This window comes from Hipposideros armiger, unplaced genomic scaffold (assembly GCF_001890085.2).
Source record: "Hipposideros armiger isolate ML-2016 unplaced genomic scaffold, ASM189008v1 scaffold_121, whole genome shotgun sequence".
Taxonomy (NCBI): Eukaryota; Metazoa; Chordata; class Mammalia; order Chiroptera; family Hipposideridae; genus Hipposideros; species Hipposideros armiger.
This window is the reverse complement of record NW_017731471.1, coordinates 925085-942744: the sequence shown is the minus strand read 5'-3', so window position 1 is coordinate 942744 and position 17660 is coordinate 925085. Positions and strand designations below refer to the sequence as shown.

General features: G+C 36.4%; 1 protein-coding gene across 3 annotated transcripts in view; it reads right to left on the bottom strand.

The window, feature by feature from the left end:
- ATP7A (ATPase copper transporting alpha) overlaps positions 1-17660 on the bottom strand; it is a 137243-nt gene that overhangs the window by 49356 nt on the left and 70227 nt on the right. For all 3 annotated transcript variants that reach the window (XM_019648195.1, XM_019648198.1, XM_019648197.1), the window contains one exon: positions 172-661. In XM_019648195.1, coding sequence (XP_019503740.1) covers positions 172-661 — 490 coding nt within the window. The remainder of the gene's footprint in view (positions 1-171; positions 662-17660) is intronic.

The window sequence follows — 17660 nt, the reverse complement described above, 5'->3', positions numbered from 1 at the left end:
TTTTACTGACATTAATTCTGGGAATATACTGTACCTCAGACTTCATTAAGCAATAAGCATTCTAGACCCACATATTCAAAACCCATGCTTAAGAAGAAAGCAAAAAGTTAAAACCCAAACAGAAAACTAAGCCTTACCAAACAATCAAACAAATAACAGCAGATATACTACCTTTAATTCGCTGAACACCTTGCAGTTTCCCAATTTTTCCTTCAATGGTGCTAGTGCATGAATGGCAGGTCATTCCTTCCACTTTCATCTTCAGCATGACTTCACCTGCTTGAGCCATACTGTAATCTTCGCAAGTTCCTGACTTTTTCTCCAGAGCTCCAGTATCTAAACTGAGACCCGGAACCAGCTCTATTATCTGATTGGCAGTCACTAAAGAAGGGATTATTGTCACAACCACAGTTCTTTGCTGAGTGGAAATTTTAATGTCTGTCACACCCTTGGTCTTGAGCAATGTGCTTTGGATATGGTCCCATGGTGGAGCCAGTGAAGCAATAACAGTCAAAAACACGGTATCGGTTAAAACAGGGAAAGGGTTAGGATTGTGGAGAATAGCATCAAAGCCCATGTCATCAATAGCTTCCTGTAGGGTCTTTGGAGTCTGTAGTTTAGGATCATAAATAATAGTTGCATTTTTTTCTTCTAGTGAAACCTTTTGGAAGGAAATTTCAGAAGTCAGTTTAATTAAATTACATGACATAAAATCTAAAAACAGCAATCATTGTACCACATTCAAGAAGAAAGAGGCAGGTCAAGCAGGCTAGGCAATGTTTGCAGGTGAGGAGGTGGCCCAAGTGAAGGTGCGAGGAAGGAGGTGGGTAAAAAAAAAGAAGAAGAAGAATGAAACAAATACTTCAGTCTAATGGAGTTTCTCTATTAGTTCTCATCCCTTCATTGGAAAGAAACACAAAATATCTTGTATACCTACAGGAATGGTAAAGCTATACGTAGGTATATGTGACTCAGGTACTGTTCAGACATTTGAAACATGCTCACAGATAAACACACCCTAGAATTATTACCATAACTGCATGCGTCTCTTTGGCTGACATCTTACAAGGATTTATGATGTAGTCACACACACATGCGCGCGCACACACACACTCGGGAGTCAGAAGATTTGAGTTCCAGTGTCAATTCTCCACTTGTTGGTCAACTATATTCATTAGTTCCACCATTTGAAAAATGGGGAAATATGCCCTATTATCTTCCAGGGTTGTTATAAGGATCAGATGAGTAAACAGATAGGAAAGCAGTTCTTTGCAGTAGCTAGTTATACAAAAGTAAACACTGAACAACTAATATTTATTGAGCACTTATTATATGTGCCAGGAACTGGGATTCTCAGGATACCAAGCTGTGCATGACACAGTCACTAAAAGAGAAAATAGACAAAATGGACACCCATTTGTTCCTGAGAACAAGGGTCAGAAAAGGTTCCTTAGTGGAGACAAACCCAAATGTTAAAGGACAAACAGAAATCAGCAAGGATATATAAGACAGGGAATTCCAGACAAATGGAAGCACAAGAGTAGAGAAAGATGACAGGCTGAAGAATTAGGGCAACTGCTTTATTACGAGGCCTCCTGTATGCCAACAAGGGTTTTTAACTTATCCTATAGGTTAATGGAAGTCCACGGAAATTTAAGAAGGGGAATGGCATGACTATATTTGCATTTTAGAGAAGAATCATTTTGGAGGCACTGTGGAAGATGATGCTGGGATGGAGTGAAGTGACACAGGAGAATGGGAGATCAGCTAGGAGGCTACTGTGATTGCAATAGTGGTACAATAGGTGTGAATTAGGCATGGACACTGGGGGTAGAGAAAAGGGGCAGTTCCAAGATACATTTAGGAGGGCAAGACCTAGTAAGGAGATTAGGAGATTATAGAGGGTAAAGGAGATGACTAGGATGACTTACAGGTTTCTGGCTTGGGCCAGTGGATAGATGATGGTGCCATTCACTGATATCACAAAGAGGAAGTTAAGAGATTGTAGTGGAGAGGAAAAAGAATATGAGGAATTAGTTTTAGACTGGTTGATTTTGAGAGGCAGTAGTGTATTAACTTTTTTGTTTGTTTGTTTTTCAAATTTATATGAGTTTATTTGAGCCAAATTGACAATTGCCCGTATTAACGTTTAAAGGCAGTTAAAGCATGGGTGTTGTTGTTGTTTATATTTACTTTTTGATTATTATTGATTCCTGGCGAAAAGCTTTGTTCCATAAAATAAGAACAACTCCAAAATAATTAAAAGTTATTCAGAGTAGGAAACCACACTTCAAGTCATCTACAACAGTTATATAGTTAAATCTTTCACTTATTTTAATATACATATTTTTATTTCTTCCTTTAGCTTGGTAAGCAACAGCTATGTATTTGATTAAATCATGACATGTGACCATGGCACAGAAAGTTTCTAAGACTGATAATTCTAGTTGATCAGGTTGTTCTTAGTTATGGAAGAGATCACTAGTATAAATGATCTAAACTACAAGTGGGAAAATAATTTATATTTTGTTTTAGAATACAATGTATAACATTTTCCATGAAAAAGCTGCAGAATAGCCAAATCACATATAGTTCAGATATATACTTTTGAAAGAGATGCAATATAAACACAGCCGCTATAAAATGAAGGCTTTTGTGTCTTTGTATCTTTAGAGATTCTCTTTTTAAGATTTAATTGCTAATCTCAGGAGTGAGGTCAAATGATTTTGTGATTAAGAAAATTACTCTAAAAAATTTAAACATTCAAACTAAAGGGGAAGATACAGAATAGACGAGGAGTGGTGAAGAAGTGAGTATAAAGTGGCAGCACAAGAGTGATAGGACTGTGCTGTCCTGGTTGTGGTGGTGGTTAAACGAATCTATACTTGTGTTAAAATTCACCAAAAGGTGGGGGGGAATCCCACAGAAATGTACACCAAAAAGAAGTCTATTTTACTAAATAATTTTTAAAACAAAAATTAAATAATATTAAAAATTCAGTTGTTCAGTTGCATTAGTCAGCCACATTTCAAGTGTGAAATGGCCAGTATGGCTAGCAGCTGCCATACAGGACAGGGTACATATAAAACATTTCCATCATTGCAGAAAGATCCACTGGACAGTACTGCTTTAGGTATTACTATACTTTTTCTGATAAAGTACCCAACTTTTGAAAAAGGAAGGAAGGTTCTTAAATATATTGTATCTCTTAAATAAGACCTGTTTTTGAGATTTTTTTAAAAAGATTTTTAATGGGGAATTGGGGGGAGGGGAACAGCATTGGAGAATTGGAGAAGGGGAACAGACAGGTAGACAAATTACTATTTTTGTTCTTCAGTCTAGTTGTTGAGGGCGTCGCTTCACTGGCTCATGTTGGTATGATCATTGTGCTCTTCCTGGGTGAGCCAATCAGTTGCCGGTCGGCTCCCGGCAGCTCACACTGGCTACCACCGGCTGCTGGCCACTCACGCTAGCTGCCAGCCACTCACGTAGCTCACGGCAGCCCGCTGCAGCCTACACCATCGCCGGCAACTCACGGCAGCCCAGCTCCAGGTCAAGCTGTTGTTCACCATCTTGGCTGTAGAAGGCACATCATCACTGGCCCTCATGTGGGATCAGAACCTCAGCCCTGCTGCTCAGAGCTGACATCCCAAGCAAGCTCTTAACCAGCTGAGCCACTCGGCTGGCCCGAGATTTTTATTTTTTAATTTTTATTTTTTTAAACTAAATTTATCAGGGTAACATTGTTTTAAAACATTATATAAGTTTCAGGTATACAACTTTATAAAACATCATCTGTATATTCCATTGTGTGCTCACCACCCAAAGTCTAGTCTCTCTCTCACCATATACTTGACCTCCTTTATCCTCTTCATCATGCCTCCACCCCTTGCTATGTTTTTCCCCAAAAAATGTCAATTTACCAACATACCCAATGAGAAAGTGTTCTGAAAACTGATTTTAGGGCCGGCTGAGTGGTTCAGTTGGTTAAGAGCTTGCTCAAGAGTGCAAGCTATGAGCAACAGGGTCACCAGTTCAATTCCCACATGGGCCAGTGAGCTGCGCCCAAGCTGAGCTGCCGCTGAGCTGCCAACAGGTGGCAGGATGTCTCAGCTGGTAAGCTCGTGCTCCTAACAACAAGGTTGCCTGTTCGATATGGTGGGCTACACCCGCCCACAACTAAAGGCTGAACTCGGCACCTTGAGCTGAGCTGCCGCCCGGGTGGCTCAGGGGATAGAGCGCACGCTCTTAACAACAAGTCTCCCGGTTCGACTCCTGCATGGGATGGTGGCTATGCCCACCTGCAACTAATTGAACACAGCACCTTGAGCTGAGCGGTGCGACTGGACCTGGAGCTGAGCTTGCTGTGCCCTCCACAACTAAGATTTAAGGACAACAACTTGGCTGTTCCCCTCCCCCAACTCCCCAACTCTGTTCCCTTCCCCCAATTCCCCAATAAAATCTTTAAAAAAAACCAAAAACTGATTTTAAAAGCGAAAATCACTTCCTCACTAAATGATTAGTGATACTTTCTACTACTTTAGCCTGTCTTCTATTTATAAAAGACATTGGAAATAAGGAAACTATGTACTTAAAATACTATACAAAAATGTTGCATTACACCTATATCGTTTTCATGCTGCAGCCAGGAAAAATTTCCTTATTTAGTAACTTCTATTTGTGTGTCTTAAAATTGGGCAAACACACAGCACACACAAAAATGTTCCCCTTGTCCCTTTTTAGGGCAATAGCACTCAAACTTTTCAGCTTAATGTTAGATATCAAAGAGACTTTTCAAGCCTAAGGTCTCAAAAGAAAACCTTTGTTTCTTTCAAGAGGAAATTCACATAGTGATTATCACAATACTATTCTGAATGCCAAGTTCTTGGGCAGGAAGCTAAAATAGCATTTATTTATTCAACAAATATTTACAAAGTATCTAATACAGGCCTGACACCGTGATAGCTGCTAAGGATACAACGGTGGGCAAAAACAGACACATACTCCACAGATCTGGAAACTGCTAGTAGTAGTCTGATTCTGGACCTGTGCAACTCGTTTCACATGATCCCCACCAACGAAAACCACCTTTGCCTATTCCCTACATTGTTCCAAAGTTTCCACAGCTTGTCTTTTTCTCAGAACCTTTCATTACAAATCAAAGCTGTTATTTTAATTTTCAGAGGAACTATTTTTCCATTATATCACTAGTTCCTCTGAAAATAAACATATAACAGTTTATAACTTGTGAATGTGGTTCATAGGAGGGACTCAAGTTGGGGGACTATTCACTATATGTAGATGAATGCAGGAGTGGGAGAGAAGAAATCAAACATACTCTGTGGCCCCAAAAGCACTAATAGTTGTGTAGAGGGTGCTAACTGTCTACAAGGATTGTAAAGATCCATTATTTTAATGTGTAGGGTATTCTTTACCTACTGAAATATCTAAAATTTGAAATTCAGGCACAGGGTACTTTATCTGTATGTTTTTTCTGTATAATTTTCATAAATATACAAAGGTTGCATCAGCTATTCTCAAGCAAGATGAAAGCTAGAACCTTGGAGAAATCACCCTAACTTGAAGGGCATCAGTTTCTTGAGCAACTGGACTAGAAAATCCTTTTTATCTCTAACTTTCTTCTATAAAAGCTTAAAACTTGTTATTACCACTTCTTGGGTAGTCATTAGTACATTTTTCTTTTTTGTATTCCCTCATCTGATAATAAAAGGCGATCCCGTTTCCTTAATGAAGCCTAGGAGACTGAATATATTGCCAGCAAGAAACCCAGCAAGAAAATGAATGCTAGGATTTAAATGCAGGTCTATGTGACTCCGAAGTCCATATTCTTCCCATCTATAAATGACGAGGCTAAATCAGGGGTTGGCAAACTGCGGCTCCCGAGCCACATGCGGCTCTTTGGGTACGTTCCATCTCAAAAGTTTGCCGACCCCTGGAAGAGCCAATCCTGTCCCTTACAACAATTTAAAACTTATTCGAGAACCATAAATATATTTTAAAATAATCACCATTATGTGAATAATATCCTTTCAAAATTTTATAAATCAAACTATGATAGTTTTATTTTCATTTTTAATTTTACTTCAGAGCCACATGTACGTACCCAAAGAGCCGCATGTGGCTCGCGAGCCGCAGTTTGCTGACCCCTGGCGGCTCTTCCGTCTCAAAAGTTCCCTGACCCCTGGGCTAGATGATCTTCAATTTCCTTGAATAATTAAAATTCTAGGCCTGTGATTTGAGCAATATGTGACTTATAAATTTAAAAAAGGCCTGAGGGCCGTCAAGTGGCTCAGTTGGTGAAGAGCACGAGCTCTGAGCTACAGAGTTGCCAGTTCGATTCCCACATGGGCCAGTGAGCTCCACCCAAGCTGAGCTGCCACTGAGATGCCAACAGGCGGCAGGATAGCTCAGCTGGTGACAGCACGTGCTCCTAACAAGAAGGTTGCCAGTTCAACTCCCACATGGGATGGTGGACTATGCCTACCTGCAACTAAGATTGAACACAGCACCTTGAGCTGAACTGCCACAGGTGGCTGGATGACGACTGGAGCTGGAGCTGTGCTAGCTGCACTCTCCACAACTAAAGACTTAAGGACAACAACTTGGCTGTTCCCCTTCCCCAATTCCCCAACACTGTGCCCCTCCCAATTCCCCAATAAAATATTTTTTTTAAAAAAAGGCCTGAAAAGTGTTTGAACCAAATTTTATTTCTATGTTTGTCTCCCCTGCCCTACATTTCCTATCTTCTTCCCTACTGATTTAAATTAAAAATGATTTAGAGAATTATTTCATTGGGCTTTTAGCAGGATTGACAATCAGTACACCCTAAGCTTTCCCCATTTTTAAAAGTCACTTTGGGCAAGGTCCTTGGCTAAAGTTTTAGCACACTGAAATTCCTTTTTATCCCCCCAGGAATTAATTTATATAAGTCAGCACAATAAATTCAGGTTAGTATGCTGCTAAATCAGTGTGGGTCTTCAGATACTTTAAAGCCCACTTTATCACTTTATTTCCTGTTTTTTTAATTAGTTTCAGGTGTACAAAACAACATAGTGATTAGATACTTATATATCTCACACAGTGATAACCCAAATAAATACAAAGTTATTACAATATTATTGACTATATCCCCTATGCTGTACTTTATAGCCCCATGACTATTTTTTTAATTATAGTTGACATTCAATATTATTTTATATTAGTTTCAGGCATAGAGCGTAGTGGTTAGACATTTATACAGTTTATGAAGTGATCCCCCTGATAAGTATAGTACGCATCTGACACTATACATAGTTTTTATAGTATTATTGACTATAGTCCCCATACTTTACTTTACATCCCTATGGCTATTTTGTAACTATCAATTTGTACTTGTTAATCCCTACACCTTTCTCATCCAGCCCTCCCAAACCCCCTTCCCATCTAGTAACCATCAATCTGTTCTCTGTATCTGTGAGTCTCTTTCTGTTTCGTTTATTCGTTAATTTTTTTCTTTAAGATTCCACATATAACTGAAATCATATGATATTTGTCTTTCTCAATCTGACTTATTTCACTTAACACAGTATCCTCTAGGTCCATCTAGGTTGTCGCAAATGGTAAGATTTCATTGTTTTTTATGGCTGAGTAATATTCCATTATATATATGTACCACATCTTCTTTATTTAATTGTCTATTTATGGGCAGTTAGGTTATTTCCATATGTTGGCTATTGTAAGTAATGCTGCAATGAGCATTAGGGGTGCATGCATCTTTTTGAATTAGTGTTTTGCATTTCTTTGGATAAATACCCAGGAGTAGAACTGCTGAGTCATAAAGTCACTAATCATCAGATAAATGCAAATAAAAACCACAATGAGATACCACCTCACACCTGTCAGAATGGCCATCATCAATAAATCAACAAACAACAAGTGTTGGTGAGGATGTGGAGAAAAGGGGACCCTCATGCACTGTTAGTGGGATTGCAAATTGATGCAGCCAGTATGGAAAACAGTGTGGAGGTTCCTCAAAAAATTAAAAATGGAACTACCTTATGACCCAGCAATTTCATTCATGGGTATTACGTGGATAGGTCAGACTGAGAAAGACAAATATCATATGATCTCACTTATATGGGGAATCTAAAGAACAGAATAAATGAGCAAACAAAACAGGAAAAGACTCAGAGATACAGAGAACAGATGGCTACTAGATTGTAGGAGGGTTCAGGGGGCTTGGTGAGAAAAGTATAGGGATTAAGAAGTACAAATTGGTAGTTACAAAATAGTCACGGGGATGTAAAATAGAGTATGGGGAATATAGTCAATAATATTGCAAAAACTATGCATAGTGTCAGATGGATACTAGACTTATCAGGGAGGTCACTTCATATATATAAAATATATAAAGCCCATGTTCTTACATTTTCGTAACAACTGAACATAAAGGTAATCAGGGGTTTTTGAAAGTTTGAAAAGATTCTGTCATTTTACAGAAACTGAAATCAGAAAAGTGAAATGATTCATCAGTTAGCTTGAATTTCTAATATGTTTGATTCACCACCTACAATATATTTTTGGCTCAACTAAAAACTATTTTAATACAAACTTCTATTGCTTGTTGAAAAAATAATTCATGTATATTACTCAATTAACACTCTACTTTGATGCTTCAAAATAGGATACTGAAAATTAAAATATCAAAAGAGGAACATCAAGGTCTTTTGAGCTTCTTCCTTTGCTCGGCTGCTCCAAACTCTTTGGAGTGTAATTTCTGTTCTAATTATGGGCCCTTGAGGCATTCTCTACTGCTCCGCCTGCTTCTATTTCTTGGCAATGTACCTTTTTTTCTAATAAACTGCTCTTTCACCATTAAAAAAAAAAGGAACAAAGGGCCGGCTGAGTGGCTCAGTTGGTTAAGAGCTCGCTCAAGAGTTTGAGCTCTGAGCAACAGCGGTTTGAGTCAGCCCGAGCTGANAGAGCTCGCTCAAGAGTTTGAGCTCTGAGCAACAGCGGTTTGAGTCAGCCCGAGCTGAGCAGCCGTGAGCTGCCAACAGGTGGCGGGATGGCTCAGCTAAAAAAAAAAAAAAGGAACATCAAGCTGAGATTAACACTTACCCTTTTTGACTAACCTAAATAAAAGTTATCTCTTAAAACTATTAAATCAATTTATTAACTAGCAAAAGACAATTAGAGACTAAGACAACAGCCCGAAACCAATCTAAAATTTCAAAACCCAAATATTTAAAAATTAAAAAGATGCAGAGATTGTGTTAGTTTTTTTAAGTTGTACCATTGATTTTCATGAACTAAAACTGTCTGTAAACTTAGCGTTTTATCAGAATTTTCACTGCTAATATATCTTCATTTTACTTCAAAATTTATACAACTAATGTATGATTATTCATTAAAAAATTTAAATACAAAGTTATACAAAAATAGCGAAAGTCCCTCTTCACTCCATTCCTCCACTGCTAAATTTTTACCTTGGATTTGTCCTTTCTTTCATCCTTGGGATAAAGATCAACTAAATCAGAAACCTAAGCCTCTTTGAATAACTGACTCTATATCTTCATGGATGGATGATTATTACCTAGGAATTTATGTGAAGCAAAATGCCTATATTACTCTAATACAGTGTTTGAAAAAAGGAATGTTCAGTGCACTATCATTTGCCATAGCAGAAGTCAGGAAACAAAAAAAAGTTCCAAATAGAAATAAAAAGATTGATCTTTATATGCTGATATGGAACAATATTTAAGGTATCTTTGTTAAGTGAAAAAAGCAAGGTGCATAACAATATGTATTTATATAAAAAAGGGATACATATATAGATATATAGATATAATATCTATCTATATATATACAGATATACATATATACAAATACATCATTTTATATTTATAGTCTATTTGAAGGACACATACATACATAGCAAACTGATAACTGGTAGCCTTTGGGAGAGGGATTTTACTCTGTACATGTGTTACTTTTTCAAGAATTTAAAAAATTGTAAATTTTAAGGGGTGCCAGGAATGTACTGATCCACAGGGTGAATTCAGTTACTGCTAGCATCTAGGTGGTCATTTGTTTAAAAGGACAGTCTATATAATAGGAGAATGGACTGCAGTCTTTATCTGAATAAAGGGAAAAAACACTCAAAAAGTTAGCAGTTAAGTTTCAAGAACAAAGTAACTTGCTAATAAGGCATTAACCTTTGGAGTCATTCAGTACTTACATTTATATTAAATTTGTTTTTACATTTCAACTTTCAAAAAGGACAAACATCCCAAAGAAAGACCTTCACATTAGAAGCCCATTTCATTATCTCCATAAACAGACCACTGGGGTGATTTAATTAAACTTCAGTTTAATCTCTTTAAAGTCTGCAGTCTTGACATTGGCAGAACAAACAAAGCACATTACACTCATTTACAAGCTTCACAATTTAAGACAAAATTCCCAAAATGTATTTAAATGCTGAAGCTGCAAAGAGAAATAATCATCCATTCTACTTATTCTAAAATTAGACTTTTTGACTCTCCTTGAATTTTGTTAATTAAAGCTCTAATCTGTTCCACTGTAGCATTTTTTCAATAAAGCAAGCCCACTCAATTTAACATCACAATTACATTACTTCATATTAGAGTTTTATTCCAAATACTACCAGCGCTCTCTGACTTAAGTCGAAACAATGCCCTCTCCAAATTTCTAAATTGACTGCACTTCAGTCTTAATAAATACAATCTCAGAAACTGTGATCTAGAAATTTTAAACCTTGTCATTCTTTAAAAAGTGACCAATATTTATGTATTAACCTGTTGAGCTAAATTCAGACTATAAATTGTTTGGACATGGACAATTTTCTATATGATGACTAGAAAGAGGTGAATCCCACCTTTTGTAGCCTCTGAAACTTAAGTATTATGGAGGGCCTTCTTTAAGAAGAATAATACAAGGCTATAAACAACAAAATTCTGTACAAAAGTTAATATTATGAATGAGTAAGAAAATTACAAGTTAACAAATTTTTAAAAGCTACCAAATACCATAAAATGACATATTTACTTTTAATCCCTGATACACCTCTGTCATATTTTATTTTCCTACATTTTTGGTTGTATACTCTGCTGCTTTATTGGACAATGATTTTGTAAAAATGTTTTCAACATAGAGAAAAGAAAGATAATTGTCTTTTCCATAGGTCAAAATATTTTTTTATTAATGAAAGTTTAGAAAAGTTCCTTTCAATGTCATAACTAGATACTGATAAATTTTTAGACCTGTTGTCAAATTTGGGAAAACTATTGAGTTTCTTTCATATGTGAGCTATAAAACTTCAGGGCATTTCAGAAAAGTTTACTGGTGCAGTGACTGGTCTTAAGTAGTCCTCTTTGAATCAATAACACTCATTTAATACTTTTATACTGGGCCCTATACCTTTATGTTATGACACTGTGTGAGTCAGTGGGTTGTAGGAGAATTGCTGTTCCTACACCAGAATATTTAGCAAAAAATGTCACTGTACACAGAAGTGACTAAGAACCACATATAGCCAAATATCCTATCAACCCCAAACTAAACATATCCCCAACTCAATCTCCCCTTGGTCAGATCCTCAAAATGTCCATGGCACATCCAATACCACCCAACAGAAAGGGGAAGTCTAACAGCAGGTGAGTCGAAGTGGAAATAGACAATAGATTTAAAGGATTGTGTTTAAAATATTTTACTTTTGCAAAAACACATAACCATGTGAACACATTGCTAAGACTCCTTCCAGGGTCACAGAAGAGGTCAACGTAAGTGAGGAGCTCTGAAACTTAAGCTTCATTAATTTCAAAATAAATCTGTCTCTGAGCCTACAAGACTTAACATTTAGTAAAATATTATAAAATTAAATGTATTAGGGTAACATTGGTTAACATTATATAAATTATAGGTATACAACTTTGTAAAATGACATCTGTATACTCTATTGTGTGCTCACTACCCGAAGTCTAGTCTCTTTTGTCACCTTATATTTGACCCCCTTTACACTCTTCATCATCCCCTTACAAAGTAAAATATTTTTACAAGAAGAAAGGTCAATAACATATTTTATATCATATGGGCTTTTGACCAAAGGAGGAGAGGCAGAGATGGAAAAAAGCAGAAAAACTGTGTTCCCTTTTACTTTTAGCAATCAAATTGTGAACATGCCCTGCAAAGTATAGCCTTAAGTACTTGTCACTGGGATCCGTATAAATCACTGTTGATAACACAAAGTGCTTTCATATTTATATCGCTGCTACTTTTCTTTCACAACTTAATCCAATTCAAATGCATTTTTCTGATCTTAAACAGGCCTTATTAAAGAGAGGTGAATTCTGGGAAGACGCAGTAGAAAAAGCAGCCTTACATATAAGTGGGGTGCAAAAGTTTTTTTCTGGAAAATCTATATAGGAATGTACTTGCGAATGTCAAAGAAAAATCTAGTCCTATATATGGATATGCTGGCAAAAACAAATATTAATCTAAAATAGTTTGCCAGTACCTAAGTCACTTGGAGAAAAATTATGTAAACTAGTTTCAAGATGGTTAAAATAGCTTTACTGAAATAACACAATTAGTAAGATTCAGCCTAAATTCTGGCCCCCAGCACCAGCCATATTAGATCAAATGGAGGAGGTTTAATTGGCTTCATTTGAGGATAAATCAAATGCAGGTGTCATACTTCTTACTCACTGAAATTAAATGACCTGTTTTTAAAGCTTTGAGATTGAAGGTTGCAGAGTTACCTTTGCCATCCTCTTTTCTAATCAACAAACTGCAAAATATCCATCTAGTTCTTGGTTATAAATTAATGAAAAAATACAAAATCTGTTTATAAATTTGAATCTTTTGAAGTTAACACACTTGAGAAAACCTGCACTATAGTAAATACTGTCACTTCTAAGCTTTTCCAACTTAGCTCCCTCCCTAAAACAAATTAAAGACAGCAGCATCCTTGGGGTGGGGCTGAAGGTGGGGAAGAGGCAAATGGGGAGCCTCTAAGACTGGCGTTATGTGAAGGCAGATGGAAAAGAAAATCCTACTTTTGAAGCATTTGAAAGTGGAAATCTCATATCTAAACATCTATGTGGATGACTAAGGACAGAAAACTTATCATAAGGCATATTATACCATGTACGAGCTTTCCTAGCCTCAACCATCACCATAGCCTTAGCTGACCAGAGTGTGTAGTATAGACAATAAATGAGAGAAATACTGTTTTCCCACCATACAAATAATAAAATGCATCCAAAGCTTACTTTTCCCTCTCTGACCAAGATGATTATGAAACTCAGACATGGAAAAAAAATCACCTACAGTTTCAGACATGGAAAAAAAGTACCCACATACTGGCACCACACTTCACATGACACTGGAATTAAAAAATTTTGTATCAAACTTCACAAAGAACCATTATGTGCCAATTAGCCAATTTTTTGTAATAAAAACAAGGTAAACTGAAGCTAATTTCCTCAAGATCTTATGAGAAGTCTGAATCACAGACAAGAATATTGTAGAGACAAGTATAAATCCTATACTTCACTGAAAAGTCAAACCCATTTTGAAATATCTGAAGAATAAATAGGTAAAAAGTAATGCTGAGATCAAGAATAATTAAAAGGCAGAGCTCCCGTAAGATGATGTGAAGATACTAGAAAATATCCTAGTTCTAATTTAGTGATTCATGAACTTAAAAATAAAATAAACTTCTGATTATTAGAAAGAATCAAAAACTCAAAGACACAGACAACAGTTTAGTGGTTACCAGAGGGTAAAGGGGAAGAAGGGATGGTAGAAGAGGGAAAAGGGGGTCAAATATATGGTGATGGAAGGGGAACAGACTCTGGGTGGTAAACACACAATGTGATCTATAGATGTATTACAGAAATGTACACATGAAATGTATATAATTTTAATAACCAATGTCCCCAATAAATTTAATAAAAATTAAAAATAAATAAATATTTTTTAAAAAGAAAGAATCCATCGGATCCCTAACTTTAAATTTTGTGCTACATCGAATGTCTAGTTGGCCAAAGCTCCCTGTAGAATATTAATATCTACTGTGGGTAGTATCTCTAAAAATTTATCTTTTGCATGTGGATCTGAACTCATTATAGGAAAACCATTTTAGGATTGACATAAGTTGATCAAATTCCAAAGTTACATTAACTTTCCACCATCACTGTAACAATAGTGTATAAAAGCAAAATTACAGAACACGTCCAATAAATAGAACCACCACCAATATAAAGTTGTTTAATAATGCTGAAAATTTAAATAATACTATATTACTATATTACTACACAAATAAGGACACAACTCAATTAAAATGGCACATCTGGAGATTAACTCATTAAGCCTTAACATTGAAAATAAACATGCTCAAGAGTCAGCAATTCACAGTATATTATTTAAGAAAAAGCATGCATATATTACCATTACTATAGTAGGAACCCCCAAAACTTTTGGCCAAAAAGCAATATTGTTAATTTCTTTGGCCCCTTAGATATAAATTGAAGAGAAATAGGGGAGAACATGTGGGGAATCAAACTGAATGAAGCATGGAAAAGAGTGGTGAAATTAGCTGTACTCCAAACAATGTTGAAAATCCTTTAGAGTGACAAGGAAGGGGGGAGGGGACAGCAAAAAGGCTTGGAAATGGATGGAGATATACTAGGAAATTCCAATCTACTAGTCAGGGACCTTAACAAAGTACAACAGGCAGAAAAACCTAATCAACTCTTAGAAACATTAGCAAAACACATTATCAAATTCAAATGATGAGAATGTCATGAAAATCAATAGCAATGATTCTCCTGAGTGATAGGTACAGGAGGTTCCTTGTTAATAGGGTCTCCGCTTTGCGCATTTTTTTTTAAGATTTTATTGGGGAATTGAGGAAGGGGAACAGTGTTGGGGAATTGGGGAAGGGGAACAGCCAAGTTCTTGTCCTTCGATCTTAGTTGTGGAGGGCGCAGCTAGCTCAGCTCCAAGTCCAGTCGCCATCCAGCCGCCCATCAGCAGCTTGCAGCCACTCAGTTCAAGGTGCCGTATTCAATCTTAGTTGCAGGTGAGCATAGCCAACCATCCCATACAGTAGTCGAACCAGCAACCTTGTTGTTAAGAGCACGTGCTCTCACCAGCTGAGCCATCCTGCCACCTGTTGGCAGCTCAGTGGCAGCTCAGCTCGGGTGCAGCTCACTGGCCCATGTGGGAATCGAACTGGTGACCTTGTTGCTCAGAGCTTCTGCTCCTAACCAACTGAGCCACTTGGCCAGCCCCACTTTGTGCATCTTTGAAATTTTTCATTAAAAGTAAGTATTCTTTGACCAAGTGGGGCTTATTCTGGGAATGCATGACTAGTACAACTTTTGAACTTTTGAAAATCAATCAATGTAATTCACACATATTAACAGCCTAAAGAAAAAAAGAATAATATGACCATGTCTAGATGCAGAAAAGGGGTTTGAAAAATTAAACATCCATTCATGATTAAAAATAAAAACACTCAGCAGGGTCAGCCAAGTGGCTCAGTTGGTTAAGAGCTCGCTCAAGAGTGCGAGCTCTGAGCAACAGCAGTTCAAGTCCTGGCCCCAGCTGAGTTGCCGCTGAGCTGCCAACAGGTCAGGATGGCTCAGCTGAAAATAAAAAATAAAAAAATAAAAACACTCAGAAAACTAAGAATAAAAAGAAATGTCCTTAACGTGACAGGGCATCTACAAAAACCCTACAACTAACACAATACTTAATAGTGAATGACTGAATGTTTTCCAACTATGATCAGGACCAAGACAATGATGTCCACTCTCACCTCTCCCATTTAAAATTTTATTGGGGATTCTAGCCAATTCAATAAAGCAAGAAAAATGAAATATTAAAAATATTATAGACTAGAAAGGAAGAAATAAAACTATTTTTATGCCCTGATGACATAATTCCTTATGTAAAAAATCCCAAGGAATCTACAAAAAAGCTAATACACTTAATAAGTCAGTTTAGCAATGCTCTGGATACAAAGTCAACATATAGAAACCAATTGCATTTCTATATAATTGTTATGAACAATTGAAATTTAAAATTTTAGAACAGTACCATTTACATATCATTCAAAAATGTAAAATACTTAAATATACATCTAATCTAACAAAATATATGCAGTATCTGCATGCTGAAAACTATAGATTCCTAATGAAAGAAATCAAGGAATGCTTAAATAAATGGAAAGATATATGCATGTGGACAGATTGGAAAACTCAATATTGTTATGATGTTACTTCGTTCCAAATGGATCTACAGAGGCAACACAATCCCAATCAAAATCCCAGCAGATATTTGTGTAGAAACTTATAAACTGATTCTAAAATTTATATGGAATGGAAAAGGAACTCAAATAGCCAAACCAATTTTGAAAAAGAACAAAGTTGAGGATTCACACTACCTGATTTTAAGATTATGAAGTTACAGTAATGAAGACTGTGTGGTATTTATTGGCCAAAGAACAGACACAGATCAATGGAACAGAGTATATAGAAATATACCCATAAATATATGGTCAACTGATCTTCAACAAAGGTGCAAAGGCAATTAAATAGAAAAACAACAGACTTTTCAACAAATGGTACTGCTTGGAAAAATTGGACATCCATATAAAAAAGTAACCTCAGCCCATACCACACAATGTATACACATTAATTCAGAATGGAACATAGACCTAAATGTAAAACCTAAAATGAGAAAACTTTTAGAGGAAGACATAGGAGAAAAATCTTTGTGACATTAGGTGAGGCCAAGGTTCCTTAGATATGACACCAAAAGCATGATCCATAAGGGGAAATAAGTGGATACGTTGGAATTCATGAAATATAAAAACTTTCACTCTGGGAAAGACTCTTTTAAAGGAATGAAAAATTGGGGTGACAAGTTAGCTCAGTTAGTTAGAGCGTGGTGCTGATAATACCAAGGTTGCTGGTTTGATCCCTCCATGGGCCACTCTGAGCTGTGCCCTCCTTAAAAGAATCCACTATGCCACTGTGGCATGAAAGCAATGTGTAACCAATGACCATGGCTGTTCCCCAATAAAAAAATTAAAAAATAAAAATATGTAAAAGAATGAAAATAAAAGCCACAGATTGGAAAAAATATCTACAAAATACATATCTAAGAGAAGTTATATTCAGGATATACACAAAACAATGAAAATTAAATAAGAAAAAAAGCAGCTAAAAATTTTACCAAAAATCTTGACAGTAATTTTACCAAAGGAGGTATAAAAATGCCTAATAAGCACATGAAAAGATACTCAACCTCATTAACCATTAAGGAGATGAGAATTAGTGAGGTGTCACTACACACCCACTAGAGTGTCTATAACTAAAAAGACTGATAATACAGCATCAGAGAGAATGTGGAAAAAGTGGAATCTTTAAACACTGCTAGTGAGAAGATAAAATAGGACGGCTACTGTGGTAAATCATTGCCAGTGTCTCAAAAGTTAAACATACACTTACCAATGATAGAACAAATTCAATCCTGAGAGTCTGCCCAAGAGAAATTAAAACTAATGTCCACACAAAGACATGTATGTGAACATTCAGAGCATTATTCTTCATAATCACAAAATA